General features: G+C 39.9%; 1 protein-coding gene across 4 annotated transcripts in view; it reads left to right on the top strand.

Moving 5' to 3' along the window:
• PCSK5 (proprotein convertase subtilisin/kexin type 5) overlaps positions 1-15,262 on the top strand; it is a 470,026-nt gene that overhangs the window by 87,312 nt on the left and 367,452 nt on the right. For all 4 annotated transcript variants that reach the window (XM_007130098.4, XM_055087125.1, XM_007130100.4 and 1 more), the window contains exon 3: positions 4,479-4,592. In XM_007130098.4, the coding sequence (XP_007130160.1) occupies positions 4,479-4,592 (114 nt within the window). The remainder of the gene's footprint in view (positions 1-4,478; positions 4,593-15,262) is intronic.

The raw sequence follows: 15,262 nt of genomic DNA, 5'->3' as shown, positions 1-15,262 counted from the left end.
TTTCAACGTCATTTATAAAGTAATCTGTTTTCCCTCATTGCTTTAGGATAGCAGCCGTATCATATACTATATTCCTACATATTTTCTGTCAGTTTCTTGACTTTCCATCCCATTCCATTGATATATCAATACCTGTAGACATTTGCTCTCAGTATGTGCTTCAGTCATTAGCTTTAACATATTTTAATATCTAAAGGGCTGATTTCTCCTCACTGTGGAGATACCACATATTTTTTAAATTTCAGTTTTATTGAGGCATAATTGACATATAAAACTGTAAAATATTTGAAGTGTACCTCATTGTGATTTGATATATTTGATCTATTGAAAGTATCCCCCCATCTAGTTAACATATCCATAACTTCACGTTTGTCTTTTTTTTTTTTTTTTGGTGAGAACATTTAAGTTCTACTCTCTTAGCAAATTTCGATTATACAATATAGTGTTATCAGCTATAGTCACCATGTTATTCATTACATCCTCAGATCTTATTCATCTTACAGCTGTAAGTTTGTACCTTTTACCAACTTCTCCCTATTTCCCCCACCTCCAGCCCCTGGCAGCCACTTTTCTACCTTTGTTTATGAGTTTGACTTTTTCTTTTAGATTCTACATATAAGTGATACCATGCAGGTATTTGTCTTTCTTGTGATAGATACCATAATTGGTTTTCTGTTTATATTTATATGATAACTTATATAATGTAGATTCATAGGCTAACGTCCTCTTTTCTCTGATTGCTGACAAATTTCCTTCCCTGTGTGTATAGTGTCAGAAAGTTGGTAAATTCCAGAATCATGAGAAATGACTGAGACTGTGGGTAGGCTTCCCATAATCATCAACTAATGTGCTTTGCTTGACAAGTGAAACTGATGAAAGAGAACATGTTTAGACAAAGATTCTGAAGTGGCAAATGCCCACTGTTCATGTGGACCATGTATGCAGGTGAGCTCTGTGAGTAGAGGGAGGGGCTGTCCTGAACACCCCGTACCACACATGTGGCTTAATTAATGGAGGCTAGATTGATTTCAAAGGTCTAAAGGTTTTTATACTCTGGCTTAAATGTAGATCCATAATATATAGGAAATAGAACGTTTAGAAGTTAAACCAGTGAGGGAAAGCACAGTTTTCCTTTTTTCCTGGGCTGACCATAGTTTTATGAAAATGAATTTCTAACTGGCTTTTCTTCGCACTGGGCTTCTTGTCAAGAAGTGAAATCTGTATAATGCATTACCTCTGAGCTTTTTTTTTTTTAAGGTCTCAAGGACAGACATATGGATAATGGTTTAAAAATATAAATATGCTCTTTCCAGTCATAGAAATCTTTAGACCCAAGGGGTGCTTTTCCCGCTTTCCCAAAAATGTAGGGCTATAGACTCATACTCGTAAAGCACCAAAACAAAATACATGGTATCTGACACTAAAAAAAAACAACTGTACTTTTCTTGAGTATTGCAGCCCTGTGATCAGACCAAGTGACTTATAGTCAAATGTAGATGCCAACTTGCTGTGCTACCTTCTAGCCACTGAGCCCTGTAACTAAGCATTTTTGTTTGGTAAAATTACAGAAGAGATGGTGTTTGGTGAGGTATTTTGTTCTATTTTAGTACCTATAGTTCATCTAGGAAAATGGCTGTCACTTGGTCTTCTCACATACTTATCCCATTTGTCCATTTGTGTGTGTGTGTGCGCGTGCGCACGCACACATGTAGGGAGAAGTACATACTTACAGTGCCATTGTAGAGACAGTTATCCACCCTACCCCATTGTAGACTTGTTCTGAGCTTAAGCCATCTCTTTATTGAGTCCACACGAGATTTGACACCTTCTGATTTGTGAACACATATATGTTGGCAGTTCAGGATTTATGGAGGCTTTCTTAGGAAAGACCACTGCCAATATATAATTAGTTTGAAAAGCATTTGGTCTAAACAGATCTGCAGCCTTCTTTTACCAAGTGTGCAAATATGAACTAGTTCCATCTTATTGGGATAAGTCTTAAGAGACAGTACTATAAGGACTGTAAATGTAATTTGCATAGTCAAAATTTTCCTAAATGGTCTAATTAGTATAGTGATAGATCCTGCATCACATGTCATTCATGAAGATAATGACATTTTTATGAAGTGGAGAATTGTAGAATAATTGCTAAATATTCCTTGATAAAATTAAGTCCATCAAAGGCAAAGATTATTCTTAGTCATCTTTATATTCCCAGTACAGTATCTGGTATTGAATAAGCACTTACTGCGTATTGAATGAATAAATGACTTTATGAAACTCATTCCTTAGAAAGATTGTTTGAAATAAAGAGATTAGGGCTTCCCTGGTGGCGCAGTGGTTGAGAGTCCGCCTGCCGATGCAGGGGACGCGGGTTCGTGCCCCGGTCCGGGAAGATCCCACAGGCCGCGGAGCGGCTGGGCCCGTGAGCCATGGCCGCTGAGCCTGCGCGTCCGGACCCTGTGCTCCGCAACGGGAGAGGCCACAACAGTGAGAGGCCCGCGTACCGCATTAAAAAAAAAAAAAAAGTATGCAAAAAAAAAACAGAGATTAAAATGTTTTCTGGAAATAGACAAAATACACGCACGCTCATGCTTGCTGCTCCACTTTGATTGAGAAGGAAATTGATTTTGTTCTGTATTTTTAGAAACGTGGTCACTTTAAAAATTACTCTCTTCCTTTAAAAAAATTACACATATTTTTAATGCCCCATTAGTTTCAGTGTGATTTCTAAATAGCAGTCTCTTGGAGTAAAGAACAAACAAGATCCTTATTAGCTTGCCTGACAGCTATTGTCCAATAGTTTAAAGAAATAACATGTAATAACCTTTTATCCAGTGTGCACACGTGTGTGCATGTGTGTGTGATGTAGAATGATTCAGTGCCACTGAGTCACTTGGTCTAGATTAACTAAAGCAGGAACAGAAAACTTTCATTTTCCAGTATATTATTTTTCATTTATTGACTTTTCTCTGTGCTGATAATTTTGCTTAAATTATCTAGCAGAAAATGCACATATATGATGCTTAGCTGTGATCCAAATCATAAATAGATCTTATTTAGGAGGCTGTGTGATTCTGTTTGCCTTGTTAGTGATGTAACTAAGAATTCACTATTTAAATTCATCTTGCATACCAATCTTCTTGTTGAATAATATTTCCCAATATGAGAATCATAGAAATTTATTAGTTGGGCTTTTGGCCTTAGTACCTTGTTTATAGCTATGCATTTTGAGCTTGTTAATTGGTGCTTTAGTATTCCTTCTCCTCCAGTAATCTTTGAAGTAGGCAAGAGAGGTTCTGAAATCTTTATTGAATGGATGGGTATGGAATCACAGATCATAGTAGTGGACCACAAAGTCTTCCTCCCCCCACCAGTTTATAATTCCTTTGTGGAGAGTAGAGATACATGGTGGAAGGGAACATTTTAGAGTATTACAACTGAATTAGCTATGGCCAGGAGAAATCAAACAAAGAGAATTTAGGATCAAATGGTAGAATGCCACCGGGCTGATACTGTATCTGAGATGCTCTGTTCAAAATGAAACATGCTTATGCTTATATTGCCATAATGATTAACTGTTTTTAAAAGTACCCCCATTCATACCCATACCATTTAGGTTACAGTTCTGTATTAAACTCAAAGTTCCCAGTTGCTTTTTAAAAACAAATTGTGGCTAAATGTTAAGACTTTCTCAAATGTAGAGGGTTTGAATTTTGGAGCTGGCAGGGAACCTATGGCTCAGACAGTTGAGTGACTTCTCAAATTTTGTACCAGAGACAAGTCTAGGGCTTTGGTTTTCTGATTACCTGAACAGTGCTTTTTCCACCACTCTGTTGTAGACAGCCATTTTTTTTTTAAATTTGTGATCCTAGAGCATTTGATCTGAGGATGATTCTTTTAATTTGATGTGTAATCACAGACCATTTAAAATTTTTGATATAAACTGTGGCCTGTGGGCCAAATCCAGCCTCTCACCTGTTTTTATACATCAAGTTTTATTGGAACATAGTCACACCCATTTGTTTATGTGCTGTCTATGGTGCTACAATGGCAGAATGAGTAGTTACAACGGAGATTGTATGACCTGCAAAGCCAAAGATATTTATTATCTGGACCTTTAGAGAAGTTTTCTAGCCCTTAGTATAAGGTCAGGATGAATAAATTAGCTTTACAAATTAATACTATCAATTTGCAATAAATTGGGAGTAAAATATGCTTTCTGAAAAAGCTAAAGGGGTGAGCATGTTGTTGAGAAATATGAATGATCTGTCATAAAAGACTACAAAGCCTACCTGCATTAAAGATAAAATAGAACCAGGTTTCTAGGGAATCTCTATGCTCTGGAGATTCTAGTTGCCAGAATGAAACCTGTGACTTAAATAGAACTGAGTCAAGATGGAAATGTCCCAGACTGTCATTTATGTTGTGCTAACCCTGATGGAACTTGAACACTCACCAAATGTCCTTCTTGGCAGGTGGAGTGGATCCAACAACAAGTGGTAAAAAAACGGATCAAGAGGGATTATGACTTTAGCCGCGCCCAGTCCACTTACTTCAATGATCCCAAGTGGCCAAGCATGTGGTATATGGTGAGTTTGCCTGGCCTGGGGCCATGGCGTTCTGTTCTGTGTTGTGCAGGGATTGTCTCTTAGGACTGGGAGGACACAGAAACGGTGACCAGGGACTTTTTCCTGTTTCAAGATGGAGATTGATGGCCTGTGATGTTTTCTGGATCTTTTTTGAACTTAGCTCTCTGGTTCTAAGGAGAAAGAAAGGAGTTCTGATTCTGACGGTATTTCTGTTTGAGATCTTACTCTGTGTAGTAGCTTGGTAAGTTTGGGCAAGAAGATAGAAAAATATACTAAGGGCAGACACCCTGAGACCTAGCAATAGTTGTGTTCACCTCTGGTACTCATCTACTCCACACTGAAACCAGCCTGGTTAATGGTACTGGGTCTTGGAAATCATTGAAATGACTTTGCAAGTAGGTAACGGATTCCTGACTTTAGTTGTCTAAATGTGCGTTCTCACTTTGGGTAACACTTTTTAAAACTAGACTAGGAAAAAAGCAGTTGAAAAGTATTTGACTTGTAGCTAGTTCATTGGTTCAAGCAAAAACTTTCAGTGAGGGAAACTGAACATATTGGGAAGAGTGATGGAGAAATTCACTTGATGTCGCCTCCTTTGAAAATATATTGACACCTCTCTAGTCTTAGGGTTTTATAGTCATGATACCTGAGAAATGGATTCAAATATGTTACTTATTCTTAATCATGAAATTCATATATTACCAATTTGCTCTATAACCTGCAAAAGACCTTAACTTTTCTCTTTTTTGAAAATCTTTATCGCAAATTGTTGCCAGAGTTACCTCCTCCAATCTACCTTGTTTTTTGCACTCCCTGACCCTGCTTCTCTACAAATCCATTGCATTCCACATACTTGCCTGATGCTTTTCTGCCTCCTTGCGCTTCATTTCTTCTGCCCTTCCCCACATCCTCGGTTCAGGATTGTCCGTCCCTCAGAGCCCACACCCAAGGCTGACTATTTCATGTCTCCCATGTCCTCCCCTGCCCGTGTTTGCTCTCCTGGGCCCTCTATCTCTGCCACTCCTGGCATCCTTCCCTTGGCACTTTGTTTCATAGTTGTTGCATTTTTAAATCTGCTCTGTTACTTTGGGTAGGGGGTCACTTATATCCTCCCATCTGAGAATCTAACCTAGCCCCTAGCCACACTAGGAATTTGTGTTTATTTGGAGATGGGTGAATGTAGCTGGCGTTTCTCCCAGTTGCCCTTTTCTTAGTCTTACCTGGAAGTGGAAGGTTGTGGAAAGATTGTGGACCCCAAACAGAATTTTACACAGAAAACTCTTTCATGCATAAGGAAAAAAAAAAAGGAGCCATAAAGCTAAGTTCAAAGGGAGGTGGGACTCTAAACAGCATTTGAGTAGAAATCACCTGAGGGGACAGTAAGATACTTGACAGCTTATTAGCTCCAAGACCAAGAAAGAGTGAACCACAAGGGAAGGCATTAGAGGGAGTGTTGGCAGGAGCTAAGGAGCTTTGTCTGTGCTGACAAGATGATAAGGATGTAATGGGATTAAGAGAGAGGATGCAAGCAAAATCCTCCTACACCCCTGTTTATAAGGCTGGGGGGAGTGAGACGCTCTTTGCCTTGCGTTTCTTTTTGCAAGAAAGAACCAAATTGTCGTCTGCACATGTCCCACTGGACAGTGGAAGTGTACGGCGGCTTTCCCCTACCCTCTCACCACTCCAGCGGGGCAGGTTGGGCTGTTGTAGGAGCCATGGCCAAGGTGACACCAAAGGTTTCAGTGCTTATAGAGCGAGATACCCTCACTCCCAGGAACCACTGCCATTTCTTTGGAAATTCTCTTTTGATGTAAGAAAGGTTGAGAGGGAAGAGCTTTTGTTTGGCCATTTAAAATATTGGATGTTTTTCAACACATATTTGATGGTAATAATTCCAGTAGGGTAGCATTCATTGAGCACTTACCACATTCCAGGCCATGTGCTCATACTGTATTTGTGCTAATATTTTTCTAATGTAGTGTGAACAAAAGTGTGCATTAATATTGGCCCCGTGTTATAAGAGTGAGAAATCTGAGGCTCATAAAATTTAGGCCATTTGCCTAAGATCACCTAGCCTGAGAGTGGTGGAGCAGAGATGCCAAACCAGGCAGATTGATGGGAGTCCAGGGGATTAAAGTGGCATCCTATCCCCATCCATCTACTATTTACAAGCACCGTCATAAGGAAGACACTACTCCAACCCTCCAAGAACTTCTAATCTATCCATGGAGAAATAGCTGAAATACAAGGCAGAATGGTGGGTGCCATGTAGGATGGGCAAAGTATCTTGGGGACAACCAAAATACTTCAAAACTTCCTATTACATACATACGGTTCCCTTAACGAAAGGGGTGGGAAATAGGTTACACACCATATGTTTATCTGTCATGAGTGGTGACAGAATAGGAATCAGAACTTCAAATCTGCAAACATGGATTCAAACCCCCCTTATTTCACTTACTATGCCCATGATTGAATCAGTTAAACTCTCGTCAGCTATAAAATAAGCGTATCTAGCTCTTACGTATGAGTTAGCTATTGCTGCATGATAAATTACAGAGCTTAGTTTTTAAGACAGTCATCTTCTGGGTTCTGTGGGTCAGGCATTCAGACAGGGCCCAGTGGTGACGACTTCTCTGTTCTGTGATGTCTGGGGCTTCAGTTGGAAGACTCAAAGGTATGACTAGAGCTGGAGGGTCCACTTCTAAGGTGGCCTAGTCACGTGGCTGGTTCCTCTCCATGCGGGCCTCACCGTGGGGCTGCTTGAGTGTCCACTTGGCTCCATGGCTCCGTCTTCCCCCGGCACAAGTGATTCAAGAGGTTGTGTCAAGAAGCGGTGACGTCTTTTATGATCTAAGCTCAGAAGTCGCAGTTACTTCTGTAATCTTCTCTTGGCCACATGTATGAACGCTGATTCAGTGTGTGAGAGAACTACACAAGCATGTGTATACTACTAGGAGGGGAGGATGGTTGGGAAGCTTGTTACCATAATGAAATGAAATACTGCACAGGAAGCCTTTAGCACACTGCCTGACACTAGAAAACTCTCAGTAAATTATAATTGTTCTTCTTCTTCTCTTTTTAATTACAATACATGCTGTTTTCTTTTTATCTGTTATTTTAATTGCTACTAGTTGAAGGGGGGTGTGATCACATGTGCAGTGGGCATCCTTCAGAGCGCTCTGGTGACATGTCAGTGACACAGTTAGGGAAGGTACTGATTTCCTTCTTCCTTTTTCTGAGCCCTTGGCCCTGCTGCAGTGTTTCTGAGGGCTGCTTGGTGAGCCTCCATAGGGTCCTACCCTCAGCTCGTTAGCCTAGGCCTGGTCCTGTCAGTCTGTATTTATCACAGGAGAACAGAGATTAAAGAATGGCATGAAGTGTGCCTGAGTGTCTCTTTTAATTAATTTAAAAGCTTTGCCCCTGTCACTCCTCCCCTTGGAAACCGGTATGTGAAACCATTATGTCTAGCCTTGAGGCTTGGGCAGTATGTTCAAGGAAAGGTATATATACAAGAGTTTGTTATGGAGATGACGGCTGTCTAATCACTCCTCTGACCTGAAACACTGTGCTCAGGCTTCCAGGAGTTGGGAGGGTCTAGGCGTAGAAACAGAGCTCGCTTCTCATTGCACTGACAGACTCCAGCATCTCCTCTTTGTCAGCATGGTGGCAAGCACTGAGGATTTAGGAAAACATGATTCGTGCTTCCTAAGAAGATCAGTAACGCAGGAGAGGAATATATAAGTGCCAATGAAAGTTTGCTGGGCCAATGACTCCTCCCTAAACGTTTCTCTGGGATCATGTGCATACACCCAGCTCCATGGGCTTTGGGTTTTTGCTTGTAGATTTGCTTCTTCCATTAAAACGTCCTGAGTAGTTGTTAATGGATATTCAAGCTTGGGTCCCACTATCAGAGATTGTTATTTTTGCTATAGAGGAGGGCTCAGGCAGTAGGATTTCATCAGAATTCCCTGGTGATTCTAGTGTGCAGCCAGGAGTCCTGAGTTATTCACTGCCCGTGTCTGTGGTAAATGCTCAATAAATGCTAATCAAATAATAGATGAGTAAACTGGACATCTGTGATCATGTAGAAAAAATAATTGCTCACGTTTATTGAGTCTTTGTCAAACATTTTGCCAGACTTTCACATGTATAATATTATCTTATTGCCAGTGTTCCAGTGAGCTGGGAACTATTATTGTCTTCAATTCACCCTGAGGATTAAAGCAGAAGACAAGTTAAGTAACTTGCCCAAAGTCACACTCTTTACCAGGAGCAGATCCTCGTATTCAAACCCAGTCACTCTGACTCCGGAGGCTAGACTTCCAACTTCTGAGTCCCTGGACCTCATCAGAATCACCTGGAGATTGCTGCCCACCCCTCTCACGCCCCCCAGCGGAGATTTGGGAATTTGCATTTCTAACAAGTTCCCAGTTGAGCTGATGCTGTTTGACTCTCAGGACTGCTTTGAGATCTCCGTGCTCTATCATATTTTCAACAGGGGGTTTATGTGAACACAGCTGGCCTCCATCTTCCCATTATCAGTTGGAGGAAGAAGAGCTTTTTAAAAACTTATGAGACACTTTAAAGTGCACTTGGTCGATTTAATTTGTTTCTCCTGATCTTATACCTTTTTCTTACAAAATTTTCTATTTGAGAAGCTGGCAGCTTTAATATAAGAAGATATTTTCACTTTACTTGCACTGATTGAAAAATATCCTTGGCTTATATAGTCTTTCAAGATGTTCCACAGACAAAGGATATCTGATAGGAAAGGTTGTGAAGATTTGGCCAAGTCTTTGGGAACTCAGTGTAATAGACACAGTTTTAATGTACCCAGCTGGTATAATGGACCATTCTGACCCCCTGAAGAAAATTCAGTTTGACTCTAGAGATAGCAAGGCTAAGTAAGATGCCTCCTCAAGGGTCTGGGAATGCCAATTGAGCAAATTCAGGGAGTTAAATTTTTTTTAATTGTTACAAAATATTTAAGACATACAAAAATTTGAAAGAATACCACAAATGCAGGTCCACCCACCCCCCAATCTAAGGAATAGAACGTTATGTATACAGTTGAAGCCCCTTGTGAATCCTGTCCTAATAGTGTCCCTTCATCTCTCACAGAGTTATGGCAGATGCTGCATTTGAAATACAGAGGGGGGGAGGGAGTTCCCCTTTGTTGGCAGGATGTTTCTCTTTGTGGGAGAGATTATTCAATTTATAGTAGATTTTATATTTTCTGAAGTCATCCTGAAACACATTCATACATGAAATGTGTACTCAGGCTCTTGACAAAGAGTCCCAAGAAGGCAAACTGGAAATGAAACTTGGAGGAAAATATAAGTTTAATAGAATAGCTCTTTTATTCCTTTAGTCATGTAAATATTTTATTGCCTTAGGAACGTGTTTTAGCATTGTACAGTATCTCTTGTCTAGCTGTTAAGAACTAATACTGATTTTGGAGAAGCCCATAGTAAAGAACTTAAAAATTTTTTTTTTCCTGCCTTATGGAAGGCAAGCTCAATTCCAAAGAGAAAAGCAAAGAAGGCCTTGTGCAGTCTTGCTGTTTGATTCTCAGACTGTAGTAGTGAGTCTGACTAGTATTCTTAACACAGAATTTCTTGTAATGAATATTGGGTGGCCTACTTAATATGCATTTTTTAAAGCCAGGTTTTAACAAATGGGCTCACTTTTTGATGCACTACCTCAAATTTCATGAAAGCTCTCTGGGTGGTTTCTTTGAGGAAAAAAAAATCATATTTGTCGATCAGCAGAGTGAAAATTAGCTGAGTTCGGCTATGCGTGTGAGGTATATCTGCCAAAAACTATGAACTAGCTAGGATAGTAATTGTGAAAAATGATTGTAAGCCACATGGTTCTTTCTCAGCCAACTGGATGGTATTCAGTTCTCCAAGAGTGTGAGGCATTGCTGTTTCTGTGGTTGGCACACATTTTCCTAATGACTTATACTGTCATTTGACTCTAATAAAATCTGGTGGAGCTTGTGGCATTATTGTCCTGGCAGCTTGGAAATCATCCTTTTACAACACCCCATTTAGCTGTTTTAATTGAAAATGCAGCATGGTGTAAATCTGCAACCATGTGGCCCATCTTGACGTAAGTAGGAGGGCTTCTGAGAAAGGACGGACTCCAGCCAGGAGCAAGTGATTTCCTGGTAGGAACTACTGGGGGTTGAGATGTGGTTTTGGTGGACCAGTGTTTGCTTTGAACTAGCTCTGTGTCCTGTGGAAAGGTATTTTAGCTCTCTCAACCTTAGCTCATCTGAAAAAATGAGGAATCTGGACTAGATGCTTTCTTGAGTTCATTCCTGCTTGAACCTTCTCTAGGTCCACATGGCAAGTTGAACTGGAGAGTACGTCTTAGAGAGACACATACCACCAGTACGCCCAGGTCTTGATTTCCAGCTCAGACCCACCCCGTGAGTTCCTGACCATTGTATCCCATGCTTTTGTTTCATTACTACTTCAATCTCAGTGTGTCCCCTTGTTGGGGTCCCCAAGGCCACCCCCAGATTTGGTGATTCACTGGGAGGAGTCACATGATTCAGCATAGAGTCATACAGCTATGATTTATTTCAGTGAAAGGATACAGTGCAAAATCAGCAAAATGGAAAGCCACATGGGGTGAAGTCCAGGGGAAACCCAGCTGAAGCTTCCAAGAGACTTCTCTCAGTGGAGTCACACAGAAAGCATTTAATTCCTCCAGCGTGAATTGTGACAACATATGTGAAATGTTGTCTACCAGGGAGCTCATGAGGGACTTTGTACTCAGGGTTTTTACTGGGGGTTGGTCGTGTAGGTAGCCGGTGCCTTCCATGTACCCGAATTCCATACTCTCAGAGGCGTTCAGCACAAACCGTATTGTTTGTGTAACCAGTGTAGACACAGTGAGACATACTTATGAAGAAATGGTGAGAACCCTGCCCAAACCCAAGTTCCCAGATGCCCGCCAAGTGTAACTGGAGAGTCAAACGCATGAGTGCCTGAGTTGGAATGATGCTCCTCCTTTATTAAAACTTTGTGTTCACTGAGTGAGTAAATTAACACCAAAGAAAAATACTCATAAGTGATAATTCCAAGAAAAAGCAAACTTGAATCCTAAGTGTAAGTCCATGTTTGTTTTACAGCCTGGAAAATCCCAACTGAATGAAAGTTCCTATGAGGCAAATATTCATTCATGTATGCATTCATTCATTCATTCATATTTAGCAGAGATTTATTTTTTTCCCAGTACTTACAATGTCTTTGACACCAAGGATAAAATAGTAAAAGGTGCTTTCTTTTTTTTTAATTTAATTTTATTTTTTTACATCTTTATTGGAGTATAATTGCTTTACAATTGTGTGTTAGTTTCTGCTTCATAACAAAGTGAATCAGTTATACATATACGTATGTCCCCATCTCTTCCCTCTTGCATCTCCCTCCCTTCCACCCTCCCTATCCCACCCCTCTAGGTGGTCACAAAGCACCTAGCTGATCTCCCTGTGCTCTGTGGCTACTTCCCACTAGCTATCTATTTTACATTTGTGTCCTGGCTATTGTAAATAGTGCTGCAATGAATATTGTGGTACATGACTCTTTTTGAATTATGGTTTTCTCTGGGTATATGCCCAGTAGATGGAGTGATGGATCATATGGTAGTTCTATTTTTAGTTTTTTAAGGAACCTCCATACTGTTCTCCATAGTGGCTGTATCAATTTACATTCCCTAGACGGTGCTTTCTTTAATGAACAGTAAGTGGAGCATTTTATGGGCAGAGGTTAGGGTAGTTATAGTCAGTTTGTCTACTCAGATGGTGGTAGTCCACTGAGGGTACCAATAGCAGAACCCTAATTGGAACTTGCTGATCAACTCACGATGATTGTGATGATTTCATGTGATTTCATTACCCCATGTGATGTCTATGAAGTCAGTTTATTAGAGGTATTAAGTTAACCTATAATTAACTAGTCAAAGTGCTTCTAAAAGAGGCCAGTAAAAAATCACTTCAGATAATATTCATTCTTGCCTGGTGCAAATTATTACGACCTTTATTAATTTCCTTGAGCGAGACATAACTTATTCCATACTGGTAGTTTATCTTCTCAGCTTTACTTTCAAAGAGTAAAAGTATGTCTGTAGTCTGGCCCTTTGGGCCTGACTCTAACATGATGAAGGGTCTGTTAACATAAGGTTGTTTTCATCAAGATTTTAGTGATTTTTCTTTAATTAGTAATGCATTTTCTGCTGGAGAGCAGATCTCATTGACCATTGAACTCACTTAATGTGTGGTTGTCTTCTTAACATGTTGATTCAAGTTCTTTTATCAAAGTTTCTCTGAATTCCTCACTTCTTATTTACTTTTCACCCAGTATTGGGATTAGTTCTAGTGATCAAGGCACATTTTTGGTTGATTTTAACATATTTCTCTGCCAATGAGTAGGGTTCACTTAGTAAGTACTTCATAGATGTTTATGGATATGAAGTGAGGAGAGAGTTGGTCATTGAGACCATATTCACAGAACTGAGTTTGGCTTTTCCTGAAAGGTGATGGTGCCTTCAAGTGTCCTGTGTTGAGAATTCAATTCTAAAGTTATCTGAGAGGAAGGTGTCTGGAATGCTATTTTTTCCTTAATTTTGGTTGGGAGTGAACTTGGCTGGGAAGTTAATGGAGTAAGAGAAATAATTCTTAACAATCCAGTGATGAGAAGAATCAGAAAGAAGAAAACGCCTAAATTGCCCAGGGAGGAGAAAGTAATAATCATTTTCAAATAGAATACACATGCACTTCAATGTGATTTTTCCAGTTTCTCAAATGTTAAAAAAAAAAAAAAATCCTTGGTAGACTATCTCAGCCTTGGGTATGGGATTCTAGGCTAACGATAGGTAATCTAATGTGCAAATGGTATGGGCACCAAGAGCTGCTCCATACCAGATGAAATCAAATTATACTGAGGCAAGTAGAATAAAACTATAAATTCCAGAAATAGGATTTGAGTACTTAATTGCATAGGTCAGAATCAAATTGGGTTCATAATGCAAAGATGCTATTCTTTATGGTAGACGATGTGGACCAAGTACAAAATGCATTTACTGATTATTCTTTCCTTGATTTAAAGGAGGAGAACCCGATAAGAAACCTAATTTCTTCCTTTATGCTAGGAAAAAAGGAAAAACTAGTCAGTTTAGATGGTGTCTATTCAAATATTTGGTACAAAACTTACAGAATAATCGTAAAGACTACTTGGAAGAAATGTAGCTTTGTGAGGCTTTCTTTTCTGTTTTAGTTTTCTGGGGAGGTGAATTGTGACTCTTGTAAAAATCCTACCAGGATAGAAGTTCTGATCCAGACATACCAAATTAGCATGTCTGAAGCAAAGAAAAGAAAAGTATGCCCAGGTAGCATAGGACTGTGTTCTCCTAATGATCTCTTTGCGTGGTTTCCTGAAATTTAGTTAAATTCGTGTCTTAAAAACTTGATGTTTGGGTTTGTTACCTAGTGATAGAGAAATCATCCTTATCTTTTAGTGAACTTAAAGAAATTCAGCAGGACTCTTAGCAGTAGTAGGTTAAACATAGCAGGTATACATATTTTTTAAACGTCATTCCTATTCTGTAGAAATGTTTTATATGCCCATTCTCATTTGGCTTTCATGCCTGTGCTCCGTAGCCCAGGCCTTTCTGCTTCACATCCATGGACTATCCAGAAAAACATGCTGTGTATGTTTCTGCAGTTTGTACCTTGAATGTGGTCTTTAAGAAGAAGATACTGAAAAAAAAAGAAAACCCGCAAAGACCACCAGATTGGGATGGGCCTGAAAAATAACTTAATTGAAGCCCTCAGCTCATGTTCAATACCCACCCTGTATATTTTCAGTCACCAGAAATATACGCTACTCAGACAGCCCTTTCTTTCCATAATGAACAATTCAGTCCAAGAACACTTCCATGCAGTTTATCAGAAACTTGTATCCCTGTCACTCCACGCACACCCGATGGTCTAGATTCCAGGTTGTGTATCACATCTGATCCCTATTTCACCAGCTTTCACTACAAATATTACAGAAAAGCAGGACTAGAAACATTTATAATTGTGGAAGTTTGTCCAAGAAAATGAAAGATTAAGGAGATCCGTAATGATCAAACCTGATACACTGTAGACAAGTAAAAGAAATGTGCAGTGAGCAAATCACTTAAACTAGTCATACACACTAATGAACACTGAGTTAGTTCTATCCTCCCAGGACTTAAGAACTAGGAGTTTCCATAGAATGCTCAATAAAAGCATTAATTCAATGTGTAACAGGAGGGGAAATGTAGGAAAACAACAGGGAATGTAATTCCCACAGAAAAAAGTAAATTGATAATTATTTTATTTATTCAACAACATGAATTGTACTCCTCTTCCGTATCAGGCATAATTCAACCTGCTGGGGATACCTTTGGGACAGAGTGATTTCAAAGGAGAGTGAGTAAGAGGTAACTGAAGTGCACAGAGCATCATGAGGCTCAGGAAAGGAGGTCACCCCACCCCAACAGAAATCTTGGTATGAGTGAGCAGCTTTGTCACGCAGGTTCCTTGGCAGAGTGAGTGAAGGCAGCTGTTGAGAAGCCCTCACCAGAGAGCCTTAAAGAAGAGATAGCTGGCTTGCCGCCTTAGCAAGGGCAAC

This window comes from Physeter macrocephalus, chromosome 9 (assembly GCF_002837175.3).
Source record: "Physeter macrocephalus isolate SW-GA chromosome 9, ASM283717v5, whole genome shotgun sequence".
NCBI classification, from domain to species: Eukaryota; Metazoa; Chordata; class Mammalia; order Artiodactyla; family Physeteridae; genus Physeter; species Physeter macrocephalus.
Note: the sequence above shows the minus strand (reverse complement) of the source record. Positions and strands in the feature narration are given on the sequence as shown.